The 24,492-nt window shown below is 39.2% G+C and overlaps 1 protein-coding gene across 3 annotated transcripts in view; it reads right to left on the bottom strand.

Annotated features, from left to right (window-relative positions):
- Positions 1-24,492, bottom strand: part of tbc1d30 (TBC1 domain family, member 30) — a 104,270-nt gene that overhangs the window by 37,179 nt on the left and 42,599 nt on the right. The window contains exons 1-2 of one of the 3 annotated variants that reach the window (XM_061983544.1): positions 6,446-6,918; positions 3,954-4,015 (exon numbers count right to left, since the gene is read on the bottom strand). In XM_061983544.1, coding sequence (XP_061839528.1) covers positions 3,954-4,015; positions 6,446-6,620 — 237 coding nt within the window. In that variant the 5' untranslated portion in view covers positions 6,621-6,918. Of the gene's footprint in view, positions 1-3,953; positions 4,016-4,277; positions 4,359-6,445; positions 6,919-24,492 lie in introns of those variants that run through there. The other 2 variants (XM_061983546.1, XM_061983543.1) reach the window with 2 other exon arrangements.

Genomic DNA, 24,492 nt, shown 5'->3' with positions numbered 1-24,492 from the left:
TAATGATTTTTAAAGGTTGCATTACAAACATTTAACTGTCCCATGTGATCAGCCAGTGCGATTGGAAGTCCATGCTCAATTATTGCCTCCGTAAATAAAACTTCGGCATTCATCACATCCAAAGAATCTGTTTGGGCGACGAAAAACGTTGAAAGTTTTCCACTTGTATCGCTAGCAACGGCATTAGACTTGTGTTTTTTTGTCCCAACGTGGTCTTTTACATCGCTAATTCCTCCGTGTCCGATCGAAAAATCTTGTCTGCACAAGGTGCAATTCGCGTAGTTTTCACCCTTTTTTTTTTTTAATTAATGAAAAACCGTATTTTTTATCACTGCAACCGTAACCCGGAATAGGTTGATGAAAACCGTATGAATTACGGGAAAACCGGAGTAGTTGGCAGGTATGCATTAGATACACCTGCAGACTGCAGGTGTACCTAATTCACAACTCCTCCAACACCAACATTATTGTTTTTGCACTTTTTGGCTTCTTATTAAATAACTTTTGTAACCTATTTTCATGGGCTTTCCTTTTTGTGATGTTAAGTTCCTGTTATGCGCTGTTATACAGTATATGCCTTGAGCTCTTATTTTGAAGGCGCTAAGAGCGGAAGTGATGTCACGTTGCGGAGGTTTTTGAAAGAAGGTAAATAAAGTGGTCCTCGTGTAAACTGGAGCCTCCGTGTTTGTTATTTTGTAGTTTCATACAGTATAGGCCACATTTATAAACCCTCGGTTACACTTTTTTAAATAGATTCAATCTTGCACGTGGAAAGTTGAAGTGAGGGCTTTAGTTGCGGCGCATGGACTTCATTTCTAAGTAAAGGTAAGACCATAATAACGTTTTTTTTAATTAAATGTGCTTTTTTGTGTGCTACAGTTTGTATGTGTAAAGTTAAAGTTAAGTTAAAGTAGCAATGATTGTCACACACACACTAGGTGTAATGAAATGTGTCCTCTGCATTTGACCCATCCCCTTGATCACCCCCTGGGAGGTGAGGGGAGCAGTGGGCAGCAGCGGCGCCGCGCCCGGGAATAATTTTTGGTGATTTAACCCCCAATTCCAAGCCTTGATGCTGAGTGCCAAGCAGGGAAGAATGCTGGTATGAGCTTTTAAACATAACCCGTTAACTGCTGCCAATCAAATGGTGAATAAGATACTCTTTAGGGTTCATATGTTTGTAAATGTGACTGTGATGAAGTCAGTGCCTCACCAGCCATCAACCTCACCACACGTCACTGGAGAGCTGTATTATTTTCAGTTTTGTGCCCATGGGACTGATTTTATTTAACACTATATTATTATTTATACACCCATAGTGATCACAGAGACAGGTTGTTTTTGTGTTGCTGTATATATTTGTTTTTCTGAAAAATCCCACTTAAAATACTTTGGGTAACAGTCAATATATATATATATATATATATATTTTTTTTAAGGGGGGTAACAGTCAATATTTATTTATTTATTATTATTCTTCCGCAACTTTGCACTGTAATTTGACCCCCTTAACATACTTCAAAACTCACCAAATTTTACACACACACATCAGTAATATACGGCAAAACTTTTTATCAAAAAACCAAACCTCAAAACTCAAAATTGCGCTCTAGCGCCCCCTACGAAAAAAAAACCTAGACTGCCTGTAACTCCCACTAGGAAGGTCGGAGAGACATGAAACAAATACCTTTATGTAGGTGTGACTTAGACCTAGATCAAATCAAATCAACTTTATTTATAAAGCACATTTAAAATTTACCACAGGGGTAGCCAAAGTGCTTTCATAATAGTATATTCTCGGGCAAAAATCAACAGGAAGTTGGCAATTCCCCCTTCAAGACAAAAAAGTATTAAAAACAGTAACTTTTGCCTCTTTGAGCTGTATTTTGACCCCCTTAACATGCTTCAAAACTTACCAAACTGAACGCACACATCAGGACTGGCAAACATTGCGATCTAAAAAAAAACCTAACCCCAAATCTCAAAATTGCGCTCTACTGCAATTTTTAAATAAAACGCAAAAAAAAAACTGCTCCTCGGAAGAAAAAAATGACAAAACTGCCTGTAACTCCCACTGGGAAGGTCAGAGAGACATGAAACAAAAACCTCTCCGTAGGTCTCACTTAGACCTACATTTCATAAATTGACAACCCCCAGCAAAAATCAACAGGAAGTTTGCTATTCCCCCTTCAAAACACATTTTTTGTAAAAACCGGTCACCTTCCTTCAAAAACGAACTCCTCTGAGCGCGTTTGTCGTTTCGCCTTCAAACTAACACAGGAGAGAGATTGAACCCTTGTGATTACAATGACAGAAGCGCTTTTTTTTCTAACTGCTCCGGTTTTGATTTTATGAGCCTTCAAAGAACCGCAGCGCTGATGCTGCTGCGCTGCTGTTTTTTTAAGATGGCTGCTTAAAAGCAGGAAGCACCAACGTGCCCACACAATGCAGACAAGGTAGGTACACTAGACAAAAGTAATGGGACACTTCGGACTAAAAGTAGACAAAAGTATTGGGACACTTATATCTACCACTGGACAAAAGCATTGGGACACTTAGGCCGAAAACTGGACAAAAGTATTGGGACACTTGGGACTACAACTTGACAAAAGTATTAGGACACTTAGGACTACCGTATTTTCCGCACTATAAGGCGCACCTAAAAACCACACATTTTCTCAAAAGCTGACAGTGCGCCTTATAACCCGGTGCGCTTTATATATGGATAAATATTAAGATTAATTTTCATAAAGTTTCGGTCTCGCAACTTCGGTAAACAGCCGCCATCTTTTTTCCCGGTAGAACAGGAAGCGCTTCTTCTTCTACGCAAGCAACCGCCAAGGTAAGCACCCGCCCCCATAGAACAGGAAGCGCTTCTTCTTCTACTGTAAGCAACCACCCGCCCGTGTAGAAGAAGAAAAAGCGCGCGGATATACCGTACGTTTCATTTCTTTTGTGTGTTTACATCTGTAAAGACCACAAAATGGCTCCTACTAAGCGACCGGGATCCGGTTCATGAAAAGACGCAATCTCTCCATCCGCACACGGATTACTATTTCACAGCAACTGATATTCCTGTGAACCGCACTGTGGATACAACGGGAGCACGTACGGTGAATATTCGCACCACAGGGAATGAGAAGTCATCCTTCACTGTGGTTCTAGCTTGCCATGCTAATGGCCAGAAACTTCCACCCATGGTGATATTCAAAAGGAAGACCTTGCCAAAAGAGACCTTTCCAGCCGGCGTCATCATAAAAGCTAACTCGAAGGGATGGATGAAGAAAAGATGAGCGAGTGGTTAAGGTAAGTTTAAGTTTACGCGAAGAGGCCGGGTGGCTTTTTTCACGCAGCTCCGTCCATGTTGATATACGACTCCATGCGCGCCCACATCACGCTGGTTTTTAATATATTATTAAAGTTTGACTGACCTATCTGACTGTTTTTTTGACATTCCTTTAGCGCAGTTAGATGCGGCTTATAACACGGGGCGGCTTATAGGTGGACAAAGTTTTGAAATATGCCGTTCATTGAAGGCGCGGCTTATAACCCAGGGCGCCTTATGGTGCGGAAAATACGGTACTACTTGCCAAAAGTATTGGGACACTTGGGACTACAACTTGACAAAAGTATTGGGACACTTAGGACTACTACTTTCCAAAAGTATTGGGACACTTGGGACTACAACTGGACAAAAGTATTGGGACACTTAGGACTAGTTTTATTTTATTCTTATAAAATAAAAGTGAGCTTTTGTTAAACCAAATATTGTGTTTTTTTCCATATACAGCAACCTATCTGGATTCGATAAGAGAATCGATAAGGAATCGGTTCGATAAGAGGATCCGATAATGGGCTCGAACTCGATAATTTCTTCCCAAACATCATCCCTAGTTACAAGAAGATGGCTTGTATAAATAACATTTATATGTCAAGTTAGCTTTGGTGTTTACCTGCTGGAATCCATTCTTCCCAACAGATGGTTCAATAGTGAACTTGAGCCGAGTGTCCACACCTGTCAACACACATGTTCAAATATTAGCATCTTGTACTCCAAAGCAAAGATGACAGTGCACACATTTCATGTTTGGAATCAAACGTTAGCGCAAAGAGTCGCTGTTCTTTTGCGTGGTGGTGCCGAGTCGGACTTTGACACGCGATCCACTTTAACAGTCAGCAGCTCAGCGGGGAGGACATTAAAAATGCAGATGGTGTCGAGAAGGAAGGCAATGGTCAAATCGGACTTTAAACGCTTGAAGAGATTATAAAGAGAAAACCTGCTCGGTCGGTCTCGCTCGGTTTGTTTTGCGCCATTCTTGTCTGGCTTCCCACTGCTCAGAGGTTTAGAGGAGGATTAAAAAGCCCAAGCCACGCCCACTTTGTCTGCCAATCACAGATTAGTGACTACACTGCAGAAAATTAAATCTAAGTAAGATAAGGGTGATATTTGCTTATTTTCTGTCTGATAAGATCATTCTTCTCACTAAGCAGATTTTATGTTAGAGTGTTTTACTTGTTTTAAGGGTTTTGGTCCTAAATCAGGGGTCGGCAACCCAAAATGTTGAAAGAGCCATATTGGACCAAAAATACAAAAACAAATCTTTCTGGAGCCGCAAAAAAAATTAAAAGCCATATTACATACAGATGGTGTGTCATGAGATATAAATTGGATTAAGAGGACTTAAAGGGAACTAAATGAGCTCAAATATAGCTACAAATGAGGCATTATGATGCAATATGTACATACAGGTAAAAGCCAGTAAATTAGAATATTTTGAAAAACTTGATTTATTTCAGTAATTGCATTCAAAAGGTGTAACTTGTACATTATATTTATTCATTGCACACAGACTGATGCATTCAAATGTTTATTTCATTTAATTTTGATGATTTGAAGTGGCAACAAATGAAAATCCAAAATTCCGTGTGTCACAAAATTAGAATATTACTTAAGGCTAATACAAAAAAGGGATTTTTAGAAATGTTGGCCAACTGAAAAGTATGAAAATGAAAAATATGAGCATGTACAATACTCAATACTTGGTTGGAGCTCCTTTTGCCTCAATTACTGCGTTAATGCGGCGTGGCATGGAGTCGATGAGTTTCTGGCACTGCTCAGGTGTTATGAGAGCCCAGGTTGCTCTGATAGTGGCCTTCAACTCTTCTGCGTTTTTGGGTCTGGCATTCTGCATCTTCCTTTTCACAATACCCCACACATTTTCTATGGGGCTAAGGTCAGGGGAGTTGGTGGGCCAATTTAGAACAGAAATACCATGGTCCGTAAACCAGGCACGGGTAGATTTTGCGCTGTGTGCAGGCGCCAAGTCCTGTTGGAACTTGAAATCTCCATCTCCATAGAGCAGGTCAGCAGCAGGAAGCATGAAGTGCTCTAAAACTCGCTGGTAGACGGCTGCGTTGACCCTGGATCTCAGGAAACAGAGTGGACCGACACCAGCAGATGACATGGCACCCCAAACCATCACCCAACCATGCAAATTTTGCATTTCCTTTGGAAATCGAGGTCCCAGAGTCTGGAGGAAGACAGGAGAGGCACAGGATCCACGTTGCCTGAAGTCTAGTGTAAAGTTTCCACCATCAGTGATGGTTTGGGGTGCCATGTCATCTGCTGGTGTCGGTCCACTCTGTTTCCTGAGATCCAGGGTCAACGCAGCCGTCTACCAGCAAGTTTTAGAGCACTTCATGCTTCCTGCTGCTGACCTGCTCTATGGAGATGGAGATTTCAAGTTCCAACAGGACTTGGCGCCTGCACACAGCGCAAAATCTACCCGTGCCTGGTTTACGGACCATGGTATTTCTGTTCTAAATTGGCCCGCCAACTCCCCTGACCTTAGCCCCATAGAAAATCTGTGGGGTATTGTGAAAAGGAAGATGCAGAATGCCAGACCCAAAAACGCAGAAGAGTTGAAGGCCACTATCAGAGCAACCTGGGCTCTCATAACACCTGAGCAGTGCCAGAAACTCATGGACTCCATGCCACGCCGCATTAACGCAGTAATTGAGGCAAAAGGAGCTCCAACCAAGTATTGAGTATTGTACATGCTCATATTTTTCATTTTCATACTTTTCAGTTGGCCAACATTTCTAAAAATCCCTTTTTTGTATTAGCCTTAAGTAATATTCTAATTTTGTGACACACGGAATTTTGGATTTTCATTTGTTGCCACTTCAAATCATCAAAATTAAATGAAATAAACATTTGAATGCATCAGTCTGTGTGCAATGAATAAATATAATGTACAAGTTACACCTTTTGAATGCAATTACTGAAATAAATCAAGTTTTTCAAAATATTCTAATTTACTGGCTTTTACCTGTATATATATATATGATGACGTAATGTACAAATATGTACCGTGACCGGCCGCCGTGCAGCGGGTAAACGCAGGGACGTGCTATGACTTGTTGTGATGCGCGTCGACGTCACCTGGCTCCAGCGTGCACAGCAGCCGCGGCGCGCTCCTCGAGATGCCATTCCTCTTCCTGAGCACGCTGCTGATGACGTCACCGACCCCTCCCGACGGCTGCCTGCCGCCCGCCCGCGGCCTCCTGCCGGAGGAGGAGGAGGAGGACGACGCGGCGGCCAGGCGCTCCTGCCGCATAATTGAGCCCAAAACGAGTCCCCGCCCGCCCGGTCAGCTCATGGCTCCAATCGCTCTTGACGTCTTGCTCGCGAACGGACCGAACATCGCCGCGGCCCGTCTTTCAAAAATAAAAGCGACAAAGATGGCTACTTCCGCGTTTAACGCCAACACGGAGCGAAGCTTCGAGAAGAGAAATGGTCACTAATTGTCATTTGCAGAGCGCTAAACAAAACAAAAAAGAGATGCTGATCCTCTTCCTCGTCTTCTCTTCCTCCTCCTCCTTCTTGCGTCATCAGGGGGCGGAGCAAGGATGCTCATCATCATCATCATCATCATCATCATCATGGAGTGAGGTGAGTTCACTCTTTCATTTCATTCAAACATATTTTCATGTTTTATGCTGCCGATCATCCATGACCAGAGGTGGGTAGAGTAGCCAGAAATTGTACTCAAGTAAGAGTACTGTTACTTTAGAGATGTATTACTCAAGTAAAAGTAAGGAGTAGTCACCCAAATATTTACTTGAGTAAAAGTAAAAAGTATGTTGTGAAAAAACTACTCAAGTACTGAGTAACTGATGAGTAACATACACACACATATCATATATATATATATATATATATATATATATATATATATATATATATATACATACATTGATATATACAGTATACAATTTATATGTATTTATTTTGCCGTTTTTGTTTACATGTTAAAGGTGTTTTAATGAATATACATGCATGTTTAACACATATAGATTCCTTTCTTTCATGAAGACAAGAATATAAGTTGGTGTATTACCTGATTCTGATGACTTGCATTGATTGTAATCAGACAGTAGTGATGATAACGTCCACGTTTTCAAATGGAGGAGAAAAAAAGTTCCTCCTTTCTGTCTAATACCACATGAAAGTGGTTGGTTTTTGGCATCTTATATGTCCAGCTTCCATATTCGTTTTTATACATTTTACAAGAAATACATTGGCGGCAAACTCCGTAGCTTGCTAGCTTGTTTGCGCAGGCTTTCGGAGACTCTTATTTTGAAAGCGCAGGCGCGATGGAGCGGCACTTTTATTGTGAAGACAGGAACTGTGCAGTCAGTCTTTAGGCTTTTGACGGGATGTACGGTTGAAATAAAAATGGTCTTTTTTCCTTCACACTTTTGATTGATTGATTGGAACTTGTATTAGTAGATTGCACAGTACAGTACATATTCCGTACAATTGACCACTAAATGGTAACACCCCAATAAGTTTTTCAACTTGTTTAAGTCAGGTCATGTGACCACCTGGCTCTGTTTGATTGGTCCAACGTCACCAGTGACTGCATCTGATTGGTGGAACGGAGTGAACGTCACCAGTGACTGTATTTGTTGAAACGCAGGCACTATGAAGGTCTGTCTGACAGACCAAAACAAACAAACAAAGCGTGCATTAACAGATCGATAAAAATTAGTAGCGAGTAGCGAGCTGAATGTAGATAAAAGTAGCGGAGTAAAAGTAGCGTTTCTTCTCTATAAATATACTCAAGTAAAAGTAAAAGTATGTTGCATTAAAACTACTCTTAGAAGTACAATTTATCCCAAAAGTTACTCAAGTAGATGTAACGGAGTAAATGTAGCGCGTTACTACCCACCTCTGTCCATGAGTGATATCGGCCAACACCGATACTGATCATAACTAGAAGGAATGTCGTGTGAATGGAAGAATAGTTTGAATTTCCAGGAAAAACCGGAATTTGGTTTGGAACTTGGTAAAGTGTTAGTTTGAATGTCCAGGGTGAGTTGAATGTGTTGATGTTGGAATGGTTTGTATTAGAGATGTCCGATAATATCGGCCAATAAATGCTTTAAAATGTAATATCTGAAATTATCGGTATCAGTTTTTTTTGTTTTTTTTTCTTCTTCTTTTTTTATTTTTTTATTAAATCAACATAAAAACACAAGATACACTTACAATTAGTGCACCAACCCCAAAAAAACTCCCTCCCCCATTTACACTCATTCACACAAAAGGGTTGTTTCTTTCTGTTATTAATATTGTGGTAGGTTCCTACATTATATATCAATATATATCAATACAGTCTGCAAGGGATACAGTCCGTAAGCACACATGATTGTGCGTGCTGCTGCTCCACTAATAGTACTAACCTTTAACACTTCATTTGACTCATTTTCATTACTTACTAGTTTCTATGTAACTGTTTTTATATTGTTTTACTTTCTTTTTTATTCAAGAAATGTTTTTAATTTATTTATCTTATTTTATTTCATTTTTTTTAAAAGGACCTTATCTTCACCGTACCTGGTTGTCCAAATTAGGCATAATAATGTGTTAATTCCACGACTGTATATATCGGTATCGGTTGATATCGGTATCAGTATCTAAAGAGTTGGACAATATCGGAATATCGGCAAAAAGCCATTATCGGACATCCCTAGTTGGAACAGGTTGAAAAATGTGGGAATTGTGCAACTTCGAAAAATGTCCCATTCATTTCAATGGCAACTTCCTGGAAATGTGGGAATTTTGGGAAAAGCGGGATTTAAAAAAAAAAAAATGATTAGGAGCATGAATGTCCTTAATGAGCTGAATTGTTTACATCGGTCAAGAAATGTTGAAGTAGTAACAGTTTTTGAATTGAGAAATTGTATTATGGAATTCCTGGAATTTCTGGAAAACCGGTAATGTTTTTAGTTCCTAAACCAACTTGGTTTTTTGTCCTGACCAAGAAAAATGTTTTGACGGTGGAACGGTTGACATGGGATGAAAAAAGGAAAACAAGTAGTCAAACGAAAAAGGTTGGAAATAAGGTTAAACAAAAACCCAGGAATTCCTGGAAATTTGTTGAAGGTGGAAAAATGGTAGTTGAGTGAAATGTGTTGAAGGTGGAATGGTTTTAATCGGTAGAAAAATGTGGGAATTGTGCAACTTGGAAAAATGTCCCATTCATTTCAATGGGAACTTCCTGGAAATTTGGGGATTTTGGGAAAAGCGGGATTAAAAAAAAAAAAATAGGCGCATGAATGTCCTTAATGAGCTGAACTGGTTGGTGTTGGAATTGTTTATATCGGTCAAGAAATGTTGAAGTAGTAACAGTTTTTTAATTGAGAAATTGTATTATGGAATTCCTGGAATTTCTGGAAAACCGGTAATGTTTTTAGTTCCTAAACCAACTTGGTTTTTTGTCCTGACCAAGAAAAATGTTTTGACGGTGGAACGGTTGACATGGGATGAAAAAAGGAAAAGAACTAGTCAAACGAAAAAGGTTGGAAATAAGGTTAAACAAAAACCCAGGAATTCCTGGAAATTTGTTGAAGGTGGAAAAATGGTAGTTGAGTGAAATGTGTTGAAGGTGGAATGGTTTGAATCGGTAGAAAAATGTGGGAATTGTGCAACTTGGAAAAATGTCCCATTCATTTCAATGGGAACTTCCTGGAAATTTGGGAATTTTAGGAAAAGCAGGTTTAAAAAAAAAAATGATTAGGAGCATGAATGTCCTTAATGAGCTGAATTGGTTGGTGTTGGAATTGTTTAAATCGGTCAAGAAATGTTGAAGTAGTATACAGTTTTTCAATTGAAAAATTGTATTATGGAATTCCTGGAATTTCGGGAAAACCGGTAATGTTTCTAGTTCCTAAACCAACTTGTTTTTTTTGTCCTGACTAAGAAAAATGTTTTGACGGTGGAACGGTTGAAATGGGATGAAAAAAGGAAAAGGAGTAGTCAAACAAAAAAGGTTGGAAATAAGGTTAAACAAAAATCCAGGAATTCCTGGAAGTTTGTTGAACGTGGAAAAATGGTAGTTTGAATGTCCAGGATGAGTTGAAGGTGGAATGGTTTTAATCGCTAGAAACATGTGGGAATTGTGCAACTTGGAAAAATGTCCCATTCATTTCAATGGGAACTTCCTGGAAATTTGGGGATTTTGGGAAAAGCGGGATTAAAAAAAAAAAATTAGGTGCATGAATGTCCTTAATGAGCTGAACTGGTTGGTGTTGGAATTGTTTATATCGGTCAAGAAATGTTGAAGTAGTAACAGTTTTTTAATTGAGAAATTGTATTATGGAATTCCTGGAATTTCGGGAAAACCGGTAATGTTTCTAGTTCCTAAACCAACTTGTTTTTTTGTCCTGACCAAGAAAAATGTTTTGACGGTGGAACGGTTGACATGGGATGAAAAAAGGAAAAGGAGTAGTCAAACGAAAAAGGTTGGAAATAAGGTTAAACAAAAACCCAGGAATTCCTGGAAATTTGTTGAAGGTGGAAAAATGGTAGTTGAGTGAAATGTGTTGAAGGTGGAATGGTTTGAATCGGTAGAAAAATGTGGGAATTGTGCAACTTGGAAAAATGTCCCATTCATTTCAATGGGAACTTCCTGGAAATTTGGGAATTTTAGGAAAAGCAGGTTTAAAAAAAAAAAATGATTAGGAGCATGAATGTCCTTAATGAGCTGAATTGGTTGGTGTTGGAATTGTTTAAATCGGTCAAGAAATGTTGAAGTAGTAACAGTTTTTTAATTGAGAAATTGTATTATGGAATTCCTGGAATTTCGGGAAAACCGGTAATATTTCTAGTTCCTAAACTAACTTGTTTTTTTGTCCTGACTACGAAAAATGTTTTGACAGTGGAACGGTTGAAATGGGATGAAAAAAGGAAAAGGAGTAGTCAAACGAAAAAGGTTGGAAATAAAGTTAAACAAAAATCCAGGAATTCCTGGAAGTTTGTTGAACGTGGAAAAATGGTAGTTTGAATGTCCAGGATGAGTTGAAGGTGGAATGGTTTTAATCGGTAGAAACATGTGGGAATTGTGCAACTTGGAAAAATGTCCCATTCATTTCAATGGGAACTTCCTGGAAATTTGGGGATTTTGGGAAAAGCGGGATTAAAAAAAAAAAAATTAGGTGCATGAATGTCCTTAATGAGCTGAACTGGTTGGTGTTGGAATTGTTTATATCGGTCAAGAAATGTTGAAGTAGTAACAGTTTTTTAATTGAGAAATTGTATTATGTAATTCCTGGAATTTCGGGAAAACCGGTAATGTTTCTAGTTCCTAAACCAACTTGTTTTTTTGTCCTGACCAAGAAAAATGTTTTGACGGTGGAATGGTTGAGATGGGATGAAAAAAGGAAAAGAAGTAGTCAAACGAAAAAGGTTGGAAATAAGGTTAAACAAAAACCCAAGAATTCCTGGAAATGTGTTGAACGTGGAAAAATGGTAGTTGAGTGAAATGTGTTGAAGGTGGAATGGTTTGAATCGGTAGAAAAATGTGGGAATTGTGCAACTTGGAAAAATGTCCCATTCATTTCAATGGGAACTTCCTGGAAATTTGGGAATTTTAGGAAAAGCAGGTTTAAAAAAAAAAATGATTAGGAGCATGAATGTCCTTAATGAGCTGAATTGGTTGGTGTTGGAATTGTTTAAATCGGTCAAGAAATGTTGAAGTAGTAACAGTTTTTTAATTGAGAAATTGTATTATGGAATTCCTGGAATTTCGGGAAAACCGGTAATATTTCTAGTTCCTAAACTAACTTGTTTTTTTGTCCTGACTACGAAAAATGTTTTGACAGTGGAACGGTTGAAATGGGATGAAAAAAGGAAAAGGAGTAGTCAAACGAAAAAGGTTGGAAATAAAGTTAAACAAAAATCCAGGAATTCCTGGAAGTTTGTTGAACGTGGAAAAATGGTAGTTTGAATGTCCAGGATGAGTTGAAGGTGGAATGGTTTTAATCGGTAGAAACATGTGGGAATTGTGCAACTTGGAAAAATGTCCCATTCATTTCAATGGGAACTTCCTGGAAATTTGGGGATTTTGGGAAAAGCGGGATTAAAAAAAAAAAAATTAGGTGCATGAATGTCCTTAATGAGCTGAATTGGTTGGTGTTGGAATTGTTTAAATCGGTCAAGAAATGTTGAAGTAGTATACAGTTTTTCAATTGAAAAATTGTATTATGGAATTCCTGGAATTTCGGGAAAACCGGTAATAATTCTAGTTCCTAAACCAACTTGTTTTTTTTGTCCTGACTAAGAAAAATGTTTTGACGGTGGAACGGTTGAGATGGGATGAAAAAAGGAAAAGGAGTAGTCAAACAAAAAAGGTTGGAAATAAGGTTAAACAAAAATCCAGGAATTCCTGGAAGTTTGTTGAACGTGGAAAAATGGTAGTTTGAATGTCCAGGATGAGTTGAAGGTGGAATGGTTTTAATCGCTAGAAACATGTGGGAATTGTGCAACTTGGAAAAATGTCCCATTCATTTCAATGGGAACTTCCTGGAAATTTGGGGATTTTGGGAAAAGCGGGATTAAAAAAAAAAAATTAGGTGCATGAATGTCCTTAATGAGCTGAACTGGTTGGTGTTGGAATTGTTTATATCGGTCAAGAAATGTTGAAGTAGTAACAGTTTTTTAATTGAGAAATTGTATTATGGAATTCCTGGAATTTCGGGAAAACCGGTAATGTTTCTAGTTCCTAAACCAACTTGTTTTTTTGTCCTGACCAAGAAAAATGTTTTGACGGTGGAACGGTTGACATGGGATGAAAAAAGGAAAAGGAGTAGTCAAACGAAAAAGGTTGGAAATAAGGTTAAACAAAAACCCAGGAATTCCTGGAAATTTGTTGAAGGTGGAAAAATGGTAGTTGAGTGAAATGTGTTGAAGGTGGAATGGTTTGAATCGGTAGAAAAATGTGGGAATTGTGCAACTTGGAAAAATGTCCCATTCATTTCAATGGGAACTTCCTGGAAATTTGGGAATTTTAGGAAAAGCAGGTTTAAAAAAAAAAAATGATTAGGAGCATGAATGTCCTTAATGAGCTGAATTGGTTGGTGTTGGAATTGTTTAAATCGGTCAAGAAATGTTGAAGTAGTAACAGTTTTTTAATTGAGAAATTGTATTATGGAATTCCTGGAATTTCGGGAAAACCGGTAATATTTCTAGTTCCTAAACTAACTTGTTTTTTTGTCCTGACTACGAAAAATGTTTTGACAGTGGAACGGTTGAAATGGGATGAAAAAAGGAAAAGGAGTAGTCAAACGAAAAAGGTTGGAAATAAAGTTAAACAAAAATCCAGGAATTCCTGGAAGTTTGTTGAACGTGGAAAAATGGTAGTTTGAATGTCCAGGATGAGTTGAAGGTGGAATGGTTTTAATCGGTAGAAACATGTGGGAATTGTGCAACTTGGAAAAATGTCCCATTCATTTCAATGGGAACTTCCTGGAAATTTGGGGATTTTGGGAAAAGCGGGATTAAAAAAAAAAAAATTAGGTGCATGAATGTCCTTAATGAGCTGAACTGGTTGGTGTTGGAATTGTTTATATCGGTCAAGAAATGTTGAAGTAGTAACAGTTTTTTAATTGAGAAATTGTATTATGTAATTCCTGGAATTTCGGGAAAACCGGTAATGTTTCTAGTTCCTAAACCAACTTGTTTTTTTGTCCTGACCAAGAAAAATGTTTTGACGGTGGAATGGTTGAGATGGGATGAAAAAAGGAAAAGAAGTAGTCAAACGAAAAAGGTTGGAAATAAGGTTAAACAAAAACCCAAGAATTCCTGGAAATGTGTTGAACGTGGAAAAATGGTAGTTGAGTGAAATGTGTTGAAGGTGGAATGGTTTGAATCGGTAGAAAAATGTGGGAATTGTGCAACTTGGAAAAATGTCCCATTCATTTCAATGGGAACTTCCTGGAAATTTGGGAATTTTAGGAAAAGCAGGTTTAAAAAAAAAAATGATTAGGAGCATGAATGTCCTTAATGAGCTGAATTGGTTGGTGTTGGAATTGTTTAAATCGGTCAAGAAATGTTGAAGTAGTAACAGTTTTTTAATTGAGAAATTGTATTATGGAATTCCTGGAATTTCGGGAAAACCGGTAATATTTCTAGTTCCTAAACTAACTTGTTTTTTTGTCCTGACTACGAAAAATGTTTTGACAGTGGAACGGTTGAAATGGGATGAAAAAAGGAAAAGGAGTAGTCAAACGAAAAAGGTTGGAAATAAAGTTAAACAAAAATCCAGGAATTCCTGGAAGTTTGTTGAACGTGGAAAAATGGTAGTTTGAATGTCCAGGATGAGTTGAAGGTGGAATGGTTTTAATCGGTAGAAACATGTGGGAATTGTGCAACTTGGAAAAATGTCCCATTCATTTCAATGGGAACTTCCTGGAAATTTGGGGATTTTGGGAAAAGCGGGATTAAAAAAAAAAAAATTAGGTGCATGAATGTCCTTAATGAGCTGAATTGGTTGGTGTTGGAATTGTTTAAATCGGTCAAGAAATGTTGAAGTAGTATACAGTTTTTCAATTGAAAAATTGTATTATGGAATTCCTGGAATTTCGGGAAAACCGGTAATAATTCTAGTTCCTAAACCAACTTGTTTTTTTTGTCCTGACTAAGAAAAATGTTTTGACGGTGGAACGGTTGAGATGGGATGAAAAAAGGAAAAGGAGTAGTCAAACAAAAAAGGTTGGAAATAAGGTTAAACAAAAATCCAGGAATTCCTGGAAGTTTGTTGTACGTGGAAAAATGGTAGTTTGAATGTCCAGGATGAGTTGAAGGTGGAATGGTTTTAATCGCTAGAAACATGTGGGAATTGTGCAACTTGGAAAAATGTCCCATTCATTTCAATGGGAACTTCCTGGAAATTTGGGGATTTTGGGAAAAGCGGGATTAAAAAAAAAAAATTAGGTGCATGAATGTCCTTAATGAGCTGAACTGGTTGGTGTTGGAATTGTTTATATCGGTCAAGAAATGTTGAAGTAGTAACAGTTTTTGAATTGAGAAATTGTATTATGGAATTCCTGGAATTTCTGGAAAACCGGTAATGTTTCTAGTTCCTAAACCAACTTGGTTTTTTGTCCTGACCAAGAAAAATGTTTTGACGGTGGAACGGTTGACATGGGATGAAAAAAGGAAAAGAAGTAGTCAAACGAAAAAGGTTGGAAATAAGGTTAAACAAAAACCCAGGAATTCCTGGAAATTTGTTGAAGGTGGAAAAATGGTAGTTGAGTGAAATGTGTTGAAGGTGGAATGGTTTGAATCGGTAGAAAAATGTGGGAATTGTGCAACTTGGAAAAATGTCCCATTCATTTCAATGGGAACTTCCTGGAAATTTGGGAATTTTAGGAAAAGCAGGTTTAAAAAAAAAAATGATTAGGAGCATGAATGTCCTTAATGAGCTGAATTGGTTGGTGTTGGAATTGTTTAAATCGGTCAAGAAATGTTGAAGTAGTAACAGTTTTTCAATTGAAAAATTGTATTATGGAATTCCTGGAATTTCGGGAAAACCGGTAATGTTTCTAGTTCCTAAACCAACTTGTTTTTTTTGTCCTGACTAAGAAACATTTTTTGACGGTGGAACGGTTGAGATGGGATGAAAAAAGGAAAAGGAGTAGTCAAACAAAAAAGGTTGGAAATAAGGTTAAACAAAAATCCAGGAATTCCTGGAAGTTTGTTGAAGGTGGAAAAATGGTAGTTTGAATGTCCAGGATGAGTTGAAGGTGGAATGGTTTTAATCGCTAGAAACATGTGGGAATTGTGCAACTTGGAAAAATGTCCCATTCATTTCAATGGGAACTTCCTGGAAATTTGGGGATTTTGGGAAAAGTGGGATTAAAAAAAAAATATTAGGAGCATGAATGTCCTTAATGAGCTCAACTGGTTGGTGTTGGAATTGTTTATATCGGTCAAGAAATGTTGAAGTAGTATACAGTTTTTCAATTGAAAAATTGTATTATGGAATTCCTGGAATTTCGGGAAAACCGGTAATGTTTCTAGTTCCTAAACCAACTTGTTTTTTTGTCCTGACTAAGAAAAATGTTTTGACGGTGGAACGGTTGAGATGGGATGAAAAAAGGAAAAGGAGTAGTCAAACAAAAAAGGTTGGAAATAAGGTTAAACAAAAATCCAGGAATTCCTGGACGTTTGTTGAACGTGGAAAAATGGTAGTTTGAATGTCCAGGATGAGTTGAAGGTGGAATGGTTTTAATCGCTAGAAACATGTGGGAATTGTGCAACTTGGAAAAATGTCCCATTCATTTCAATGGGAACTTCCTGGAAATTTGGGAATTTTAGGAAAAGCAGGTTTAAAAAAAAAAAAAAGATTAGGAGCATGAATGTCCTTAATGAGCTGAATTGGTTGGTGTTGGAATTGTTTAAATCGGTCAAGAAATGTTGAAGTAGTATACAGTTTTTCAATTGAAAAATTGTATTATGGAATTCCTGGAATTTCGGGAAAACCGGTAATGTTTCTAGTTCCTAAACCAACTTGTTTTTTTGTCCTGACTAAGAAAAATGTTTTGACGGTGGAACGGTTGAGATGGGATGAAAAAAGGAAAAGGAGTAGTCAAACAAAAAAGGTTGGAAATAAGGTTAAACAAAAATCCAGGAATTCCTGGAAGTTTGTTGAAGGTGGAAAAATGGTAGTTTGAATGTCCAGGATGAGTTGAAGGTGGAATGGTTTTAATCGCTAGAAACATGTGGGAATTGTGCAACTTGGAAAAATGTCCCATTCATTTCAATGGGAACTTCCTGGAAATTTGGGGATTTTGGGAAAAGTGGGATTAAAAAAAAAATATTAGGTGCATGAATGTCCTTAATGAGCTCAACTGGTTGGTGTTGGAATTGTTTATATCGGTCAAGAAATGTTGAAGTAGTATACAGTTTTTCAATTGAAAAATTGTATTATGGAATTCCTGGAATTTCGGGAAAACCGGTAATGTTTCTAGTTCCTAAACCAACTTGTTTTTTTGTCCTGACTAAGAAAAATGTTTTGACGGTGGAACGGTTGAGATGGGATGAAAAAAGGAAAAGGAGTAGTCAAACAAAAAAGGTTGGAAATAAGGTTAAACAAAAATCCAGGAATTCCTGGACGTTTGTTGAACGTGGAAAAATGGTAGTTTGAATGTCCAGGATGAGTTGAAGGTGGAATGGTTTTAATCGCTAGAAACATGTGGGAATTGTGCAACTTGGAAAAATGTCCCATTCATTTCAATGGGAACTTCCTGGAAATTTGGGGATTTTGGGAAAAGTGGGATTAAAAAAAAAATATTAGGTGCATGAATGTCCTTAATGAGCTCAACTGGTTGGTGTTGGAATTGTTTATATCGGTCAAGAAATGTTGAAGTAGTATACAGTTTTTCAATTGAAAAATTGTATTATGGAATTCCTGGAATTTCGGGAAAACCGGTAATGTTTCTAGTTCCTAAACCAACTTGTTTTTTTGTCCTGACTAAGAAAAATGTTTTGACGGTGGAACGGTTGAGATGGGATGAAAAAAGGAAAAGGAGTAGTCAAACAAAAAAGGTTGGAAATAAGGTTAAACAAAAATCCAGGAATTCCTGGACGTTTGTTGAACGTGGAAAAATGGTAGTTTGAATGTCCAGGATGAGTTGAAGGTGGAATGGTTTTAATCGCTAGAAACATGTGGGAATTGTGCAACTTGGAAAAATGTCCCATTCATTTCAATGGGAACTTCCTGGAAATTTTGGAATTTTAGGAAAAGCAGGTTTAAAAAAAAAAAAAAGATTAGGAGCATGAATGTCCTTAATGAGCTGAATTGGTTGGTGTTGGAATTGTTTAAATCGGTCAAGAAATGTTGAAGTAGTAACAGTTTTTCAATTGAAAAATTGTATTATGGAATTCCTGGAATTTCGGGAAAACCGGTAATGTTTCTAGTTCCTAAACCAACTTGGTTTTTTTGTCCTGACTAAGAAAAATGTTTTGACGGTGGAACGGTTGAGATGGGATGAAAAAAGGAAAAGGAGTAGTCAAACAAAAAAGGTTGGAAATAAGGTTAAACAAAAATCCAGGAATTCCTGGAAGTTTGTTGAACGTGGAAAAATGGTAGTTTGAATGTCCAGGATGAGTTGAATGTGTTGAAGGTGGAATGGTTTGAATGGGTAGAAACACGTGGGAATTGTGGAAGTTTGAAAAATGGCCAATTGATTTTGAATGGGGAAAATGAAAAAAAAAAAAAAAATAGAAGAAGGAATTATGGGAATTCCGGGAATTTATTTTAGAATTGTTGAAGTAGAGCACAACATTCCTGAACAGGCTGAATATTTTGAAGTTGGAACAGTTTGAATCAGATGACAAATGTGGGAATTGTGGAACTTTGAAAAACGTCCCATTCATTTCAATAGGAATTTCCCCAAAATTTGGGAATTTCGAGAAAAGCGAGAATTTAAAAAATAATTGTAAAAAAACTTGAATGGTTTGAATGAGTTGAAATGGTTGGTGTTGGAATGTTTCCAATCTGTCGAGAAATGTTGACGTAGTAACATGTTGAATTGAGAAATGGCATTGCGCAATTCCTGGAATTTCGGGAAATTTTCCAGTTCAAAAAACAACTTCATTTTTTGTCCTGATTAAGAGGAATGTTTTAACGGTAGAACGGTTGAAATACATTGACAAATGTGGAAGGAGAAGTCTCCAGAAAAAAAAGTGGAAATAGGGCTTTGGAAAACCAGGAATTCTGGAAAATCCTGGAATTTTTTTGAACTTAGAAAAAGGGTACTTTCGAGGATGGTGGAATGTGTTGAAGGTGGAATGGTTTGAATGGGTTGAAAAATGTGGAAATGGTGGAAGTTTGAAAAATGGCCAATTCATTTTGAATGGGAAAAAGGAAAAACAAAAAAAGGAATTATGGGAAATCTGGGATTTTTTTTTATAGAATTGTTGAAGTAGAGCACAAAATTCCTGAACAGGCTGAATATTTTGAAGTTGGAACAGTTTGAATCAGATGAAAAATGTGGAACTTTGAAAAATGTCCCATTCATTTCAATAGGAATTTTCCCAAAATTTGGGAATTTCGAGAAAAGCGGGAATTTTTTTATTTATTTATTTTAAATGGTAAAAACTTGAATTGGTTGAATGAGTTGAAATGGTTGGTGTTGGAATGTTTCAAATCTGTCGAGAAATGTTGACGTAGTAACATGTTGAATTGAGAAATGGTATTACGGAATTCCTGGAATTTCGGGAAAAGGGGACATTTTCCAGTTCAAAAAACAACTTTGTTTTTTGTCCTTATTAAGAGGAATGTTTTGACGGTAGAAACATGTGGAAGGAGTAGTCTCCAGAAAAAAAAGGTGGAAATAGGGCTTTGGAAAACCAGGAATTCTGGAATATCCTGGAATTTGTCAAGGGAAAGCCCACGATTCCCGAATAGTTGGAATAGTTTGAATCGGATGGAAAATTTGGAAGGTAGAGCGAACAACAACAACAACAACAAGAACAAGAACAAGAACAAGAAGAACAACAAGGACAAAAACAAAAACAAGAAGAAGAAGAAGAAGAAGAAGAAGAACAAGAACAACAAGAAGAAGAAGAACAAGAACAACAACAAGAAGAACAAGAACAAGAACAAGAAGAAGAACAAAAAGAAGAACAACAACAAGAAAAACAAGAACAAAAAGAAGAACAAGAACAAAAAGAACAAAAAGAAGAACAAGAAGAACAAGAAGAACAAGAAGAACATGAAGAAGAAGAACAACAACAAGAAGAAGAAGAACAAAAAGAAGAAGAAGAACAAAAAGAAGAACAAGAACAAAAAGAAGAACAAGAACAAAAAGAAGAACAAGAAGAAGAAGAAGAAGAAGAAGAAGAAGAACAAGAAGAAGAAGAAGAAGAAGAAGAAGAACAAGAACAAGAACAAGAACAAGAAGAACAACAAGGACAAAAACAAGAACAATAAGAAGAAGAAGAAGAAGAAGAAGAAGAACAAGAACAAGAACAAGAAGAAGAAGAAGAAGAACAACAAGAAGAACAAGAACAAGAACAAAAAGAAGAACAAGAACAAGAAAAACAAGAACAAAAAGAAGAACAAGAACAAAAAGAACAAAAAGAAGAACAAGAACAAGAACAAGAAGAACATGAAGAAGAAGAAGAACAACAAGAAGAAGAAGAACAAAAAGAAGAACAAGAACAAAAAGAACAAGAACAAAAAGAACAAGAAGAACAAGAACAAAAAGAAGAACAAGAACAAAAAGAAGAACAAGAACAAAAAGAACAAAAAGAAGAACAAGAAGAACAAGAAGAACAAGAAGAACAAGAAGAAGAAGATATATTTAAACTGGTTCTTTATTCTCTTTAATTACATGCAGTTGTTGGATCAGTAACGACATCAAAAAAGAATCTACTACTTTTTGAAATGGTTTGCTTTTTCCACTAAAAGTCCTGGTGTGTCCAGAGAAACATTCCACTAGTTTGTAAACATCAACAAAAACAATGAAAAAATGATTTTGATAAAAAGAAAATATCACCCTGCTCCCTGTAGTATCAATTATATCGTGATACCTATCTTAATATCGACACCACCAATTTATGCATGGAGCCGCCCCTTCTTATATGTTGTGTAGTGCAGTGGTTGTTACAGTATTTTGTCTCTGGACTCTTATTAATCTACTTATATTAATATCTGCTTTCTTCCATCTGCACTTCTTAAACTTGACTAGGCACTTGTTTCTTCGTGTTGTTCTAAGCTCCTGGTGTGTAACATGTTTAGCCTCGTCCTCCAGTGATAATGCTACTTAAGATACTGAGAAATGCAGTTTATCTGCTGTAATGGAGGTGATTATTATTAGTTTAGGGGAGCGGCTGCACACTAATCAGCTGCTAGCCTCTTTTCAACTAGCAGATCGGCGTTAAAAGATGTTAATCGGTCTCATACTTTTTCACAGAAATCGTCTGATTGATCGGCACATCCCGACTTTTTTTTTTTTTTTACTCAAACTTCCAACATTTACTGTTTTTACCGCAACATTTGACTAAAACTATCCGAACACTTGAACACATCACAACTAAAGCAGCTCACATCAATCAAACATAATTAAAGTGGCCCAATTGTGGTCTGTAATACTAATGACTTATAATTATTAGACTCCTATAAAAGGGCCACACCCCACCCTAAACCAAACATACACACTCGGTATGTTTGCATGCACTAAAATACTCATTATTGACTCATTTTGGTTGAAAGCAACTTTTTAAAACATACAAAAACAATAATAGTTTTGCATGCATCTTGTAAAACATGTTTTTGACTTTTTAAAGGTGGGATAAACATATCTAGAAGATGTGATTGTAAACCAGTTTCCTCTTGCTTGTTTCCACTTCCATCCATCCATCCATCCATCCATTGTTGCGTTTGGACCAGTTGTTCCTCCCAGGGAATTCAAGTTGCTGGCCACTCCCAAGCTCTTTATGACACTTAAAGCTGAGTAGAAGAACCACCAGAGACAGAATAGGTATTTTGTCATTTATTTCCATCCATCCATCCATCCATCCATCTTCTTCCGCTTATCCGAGGTCGGGTCGCGGGGGCAGCAGCCTAAGCAGGGAAGCCCAGACTTCCCTCTCCCCAGCCACTTCGTCCAGCTCCTCCCGGGGGATCCCGAGGCGTTCCCAGGCCAGCCGGGAGACATAGTCTTCCCAACGTGTCCTGGGTCTTCCTCGTGGCCTCCTACCGGTCGGACATGCCCTAAACACCTACCTAGGGAGGCGCTCGGGTGGCATCCTGACCAGATGCCCGAACCACCTCATCTGGCTCCTCTCCATGTGGAGGAGCAGCGGCTTTACTTTGAGCTCCTCCCGGATGGCAGAGCTTCTCACCCTATCTCTAAGGGAGAGCCCCGCCACCCGGCGGAGGAAACTCATTTGGGCCGCTTGTACCCGTGATCTTGTCCTTTCGGTCATAACCCAAAGCTCATGACCATAGGTGAGGATGGGAACGTAGATCGACCGGTAAATTGAGAGCTTTGCCTTCCGGCTCAGCTCCTTCTTCACCACAACGGATCGATACAGCGTCCGCATTACTGAAGACGCCGCACCGATCCGCCTGTCGATCTCACGATCCACTCTTCCCTCACTCGTGAACAAGACTCCGAGGTACTTGAACTCCTCCACTTGGGGCAAGATCTCCTCCTCAACCCGGAGATGGCACTCCACCCTTTTCCGGGCGAGAACCATGGACTCGGACTTGGAGGTGCTGATTCTCATCCCAGTCGCTTCACACTCCGCTGCGAACCGATCCAGTGAGAGCTGAAGATCCTGGCCAGATGAAGCCATCAGGACCAAATCATCTGCAAAAAGCAGAGACCTAATCCTGCAGCCACCAAACCAGATCCCCTCAACGCCTTGACTGCGCCTAGAAATTCTGTCCATAAAAGTTATGAACGAATGGGTGACAAAGGGCAGCCTTGGCGGAGTCCAACCCTCACCGGAAACGTGTCCGACTTACTGCCGGCAATGCGAACCAAGCTCTGACACTGATCATACAGGGAGCGGACCGCCACAATCAGACAGTCCGAAACCCCATACTCTTTGAGCACTCCCCACAGGACTTCCCGAGGGACACGGTCGAATGCCTTCACCAAGTCCACAAAGCACATGTAGACTGGTAGGGCAAACTCCCATGCACCCTCAAGGACCCTGCCCAGAGTATAGAGCTGGTCCACAGTTCCACGACCAGGACGAAAACCACACTGTTCCTCCTGAATCCGAGGTTCGACTATCCGGCGTAGCCTCCTCTCCAGTACACCTGAATAGACCTTACCGGGAAGGCTGAGGAGTGTGATCCCACGATAGTTAGAACACACCCTCCGGTTCCCCTTTTTAAAGAGAGGAACCACCACCCCGGTCTGCCAATCCAGAGGTACTGCCCCCGATGTCCACGCGATGCTGCAGAGTCTTGTCAACCAAGACAGCCCTACAGCATCCAGAGCCTTAAGGAACTCCGGGCGGGTCTCATCCACCCCCGGGGCCTTGCCACCGAGGAGCTTTTTAACTACCTCAGCAACCTCAGCCCCAGAAATAGGAGAGCCCACCACAGATTCCCCAGGCACTGCTTCCTCATAGGAAGACGTGTTGGTGGGATTGAGGAGGTCTTCAAAGTATTCCCTCCACCGATCCACAACTTCCGCAGTCGAGGTCAGCAGAACACCATCCGCACCATACACGGTGTTGGTAGTGCACTGCTTCCCCTTCCTGAGGCGGCGGATGGTGGTCCAGAATCGCTTCGAAGCCGTCCGGAAGTCGTTTTCCATGGCTTCCCCGAACTCCTCCCATGTCCGAGTTTTTGCCTCCGCGACCGCTGAAGCCGCACACCGCTTGGCCTGTCGGTACCTGTCCGCTGCCTCAGGAGTCCCATGAGCCAAAAGAACCCGATAGGACTCCTTCTTCAGCTTGACGGCATCCCTCACCGCCGGTGTCCACCAACGGGTTCTAGGATTACCGCCACGACAGGCACCAACTACCTTGCGGCCACAGCTCCAATCGGCCGCCTCGACAATAGAGGTGCGGAACATGGTCCACTCGGACTCAATGTCCAGCACCTCCCTCGTGACATGTTCAAAGTTCTTCCGGAGGTGGGAATTGAAACTCTCTCTGACAGGAGACTCTGCCAGACGTTCCCAGCAAACCCTCACAATGCGTTTGGGCCTGCCAGGTCTGTCCGGCATCCTCCCCCACCATCGCAGCCAACTCACCACCAGGTGGTGATTGGTAGAAAGCTCCGCCCCTCTCTTCACCCGAGTGTCCAAAACATGAGGCCGCAAATCCGATGACACAACTACAAAGTCGATCATAGAACTGCGGCCTAGGGTGTCCTGGTGCCAAGTGCACATATGGACACCCTTATGCTTGAACATGGTGTTCGTTATGGACAATCCGTGACGGGCACAAAAGTCCAATAACAAAACACCACTTGGGTTCAGATCCGGGCGGCCATTCTTCCCAATCACGCCTCTCCAGGTTTCGCTTTGGAAATATAATGAGACCAGTCCAGCATAGAACATTCAATCGCGCAGCTAAGATGGTCTGATCTAAAATATGGAAACCTTCTCTTCTATAAAGTGTCTCTCTTTCCAGCCCAAACACATGCCCATTGTCCTCCTCAGCTGGGC

This window comes from Nerophis lumbriciformis, linkage group LG25, assembly GCF_033978685.3.
Source record: "Nerophis lumbriciformis linkage group LG25, RoL_Nlum_v2.1, whole genome shotgun sequence".
Classification (NCBI taxonomy): domain Eukaryota; kingdom Metazoa; phylum Chordata; class Actinopteri; order Syngnathiformes; family Syngnathidae; genus Nerophis; species Nerophis lumbriciformis.
The sequence above is the reverse complement of the archived record's forward strand: the minus strand, read 5'-3'. Positions and strand labels throughout refer to the sequence as shown.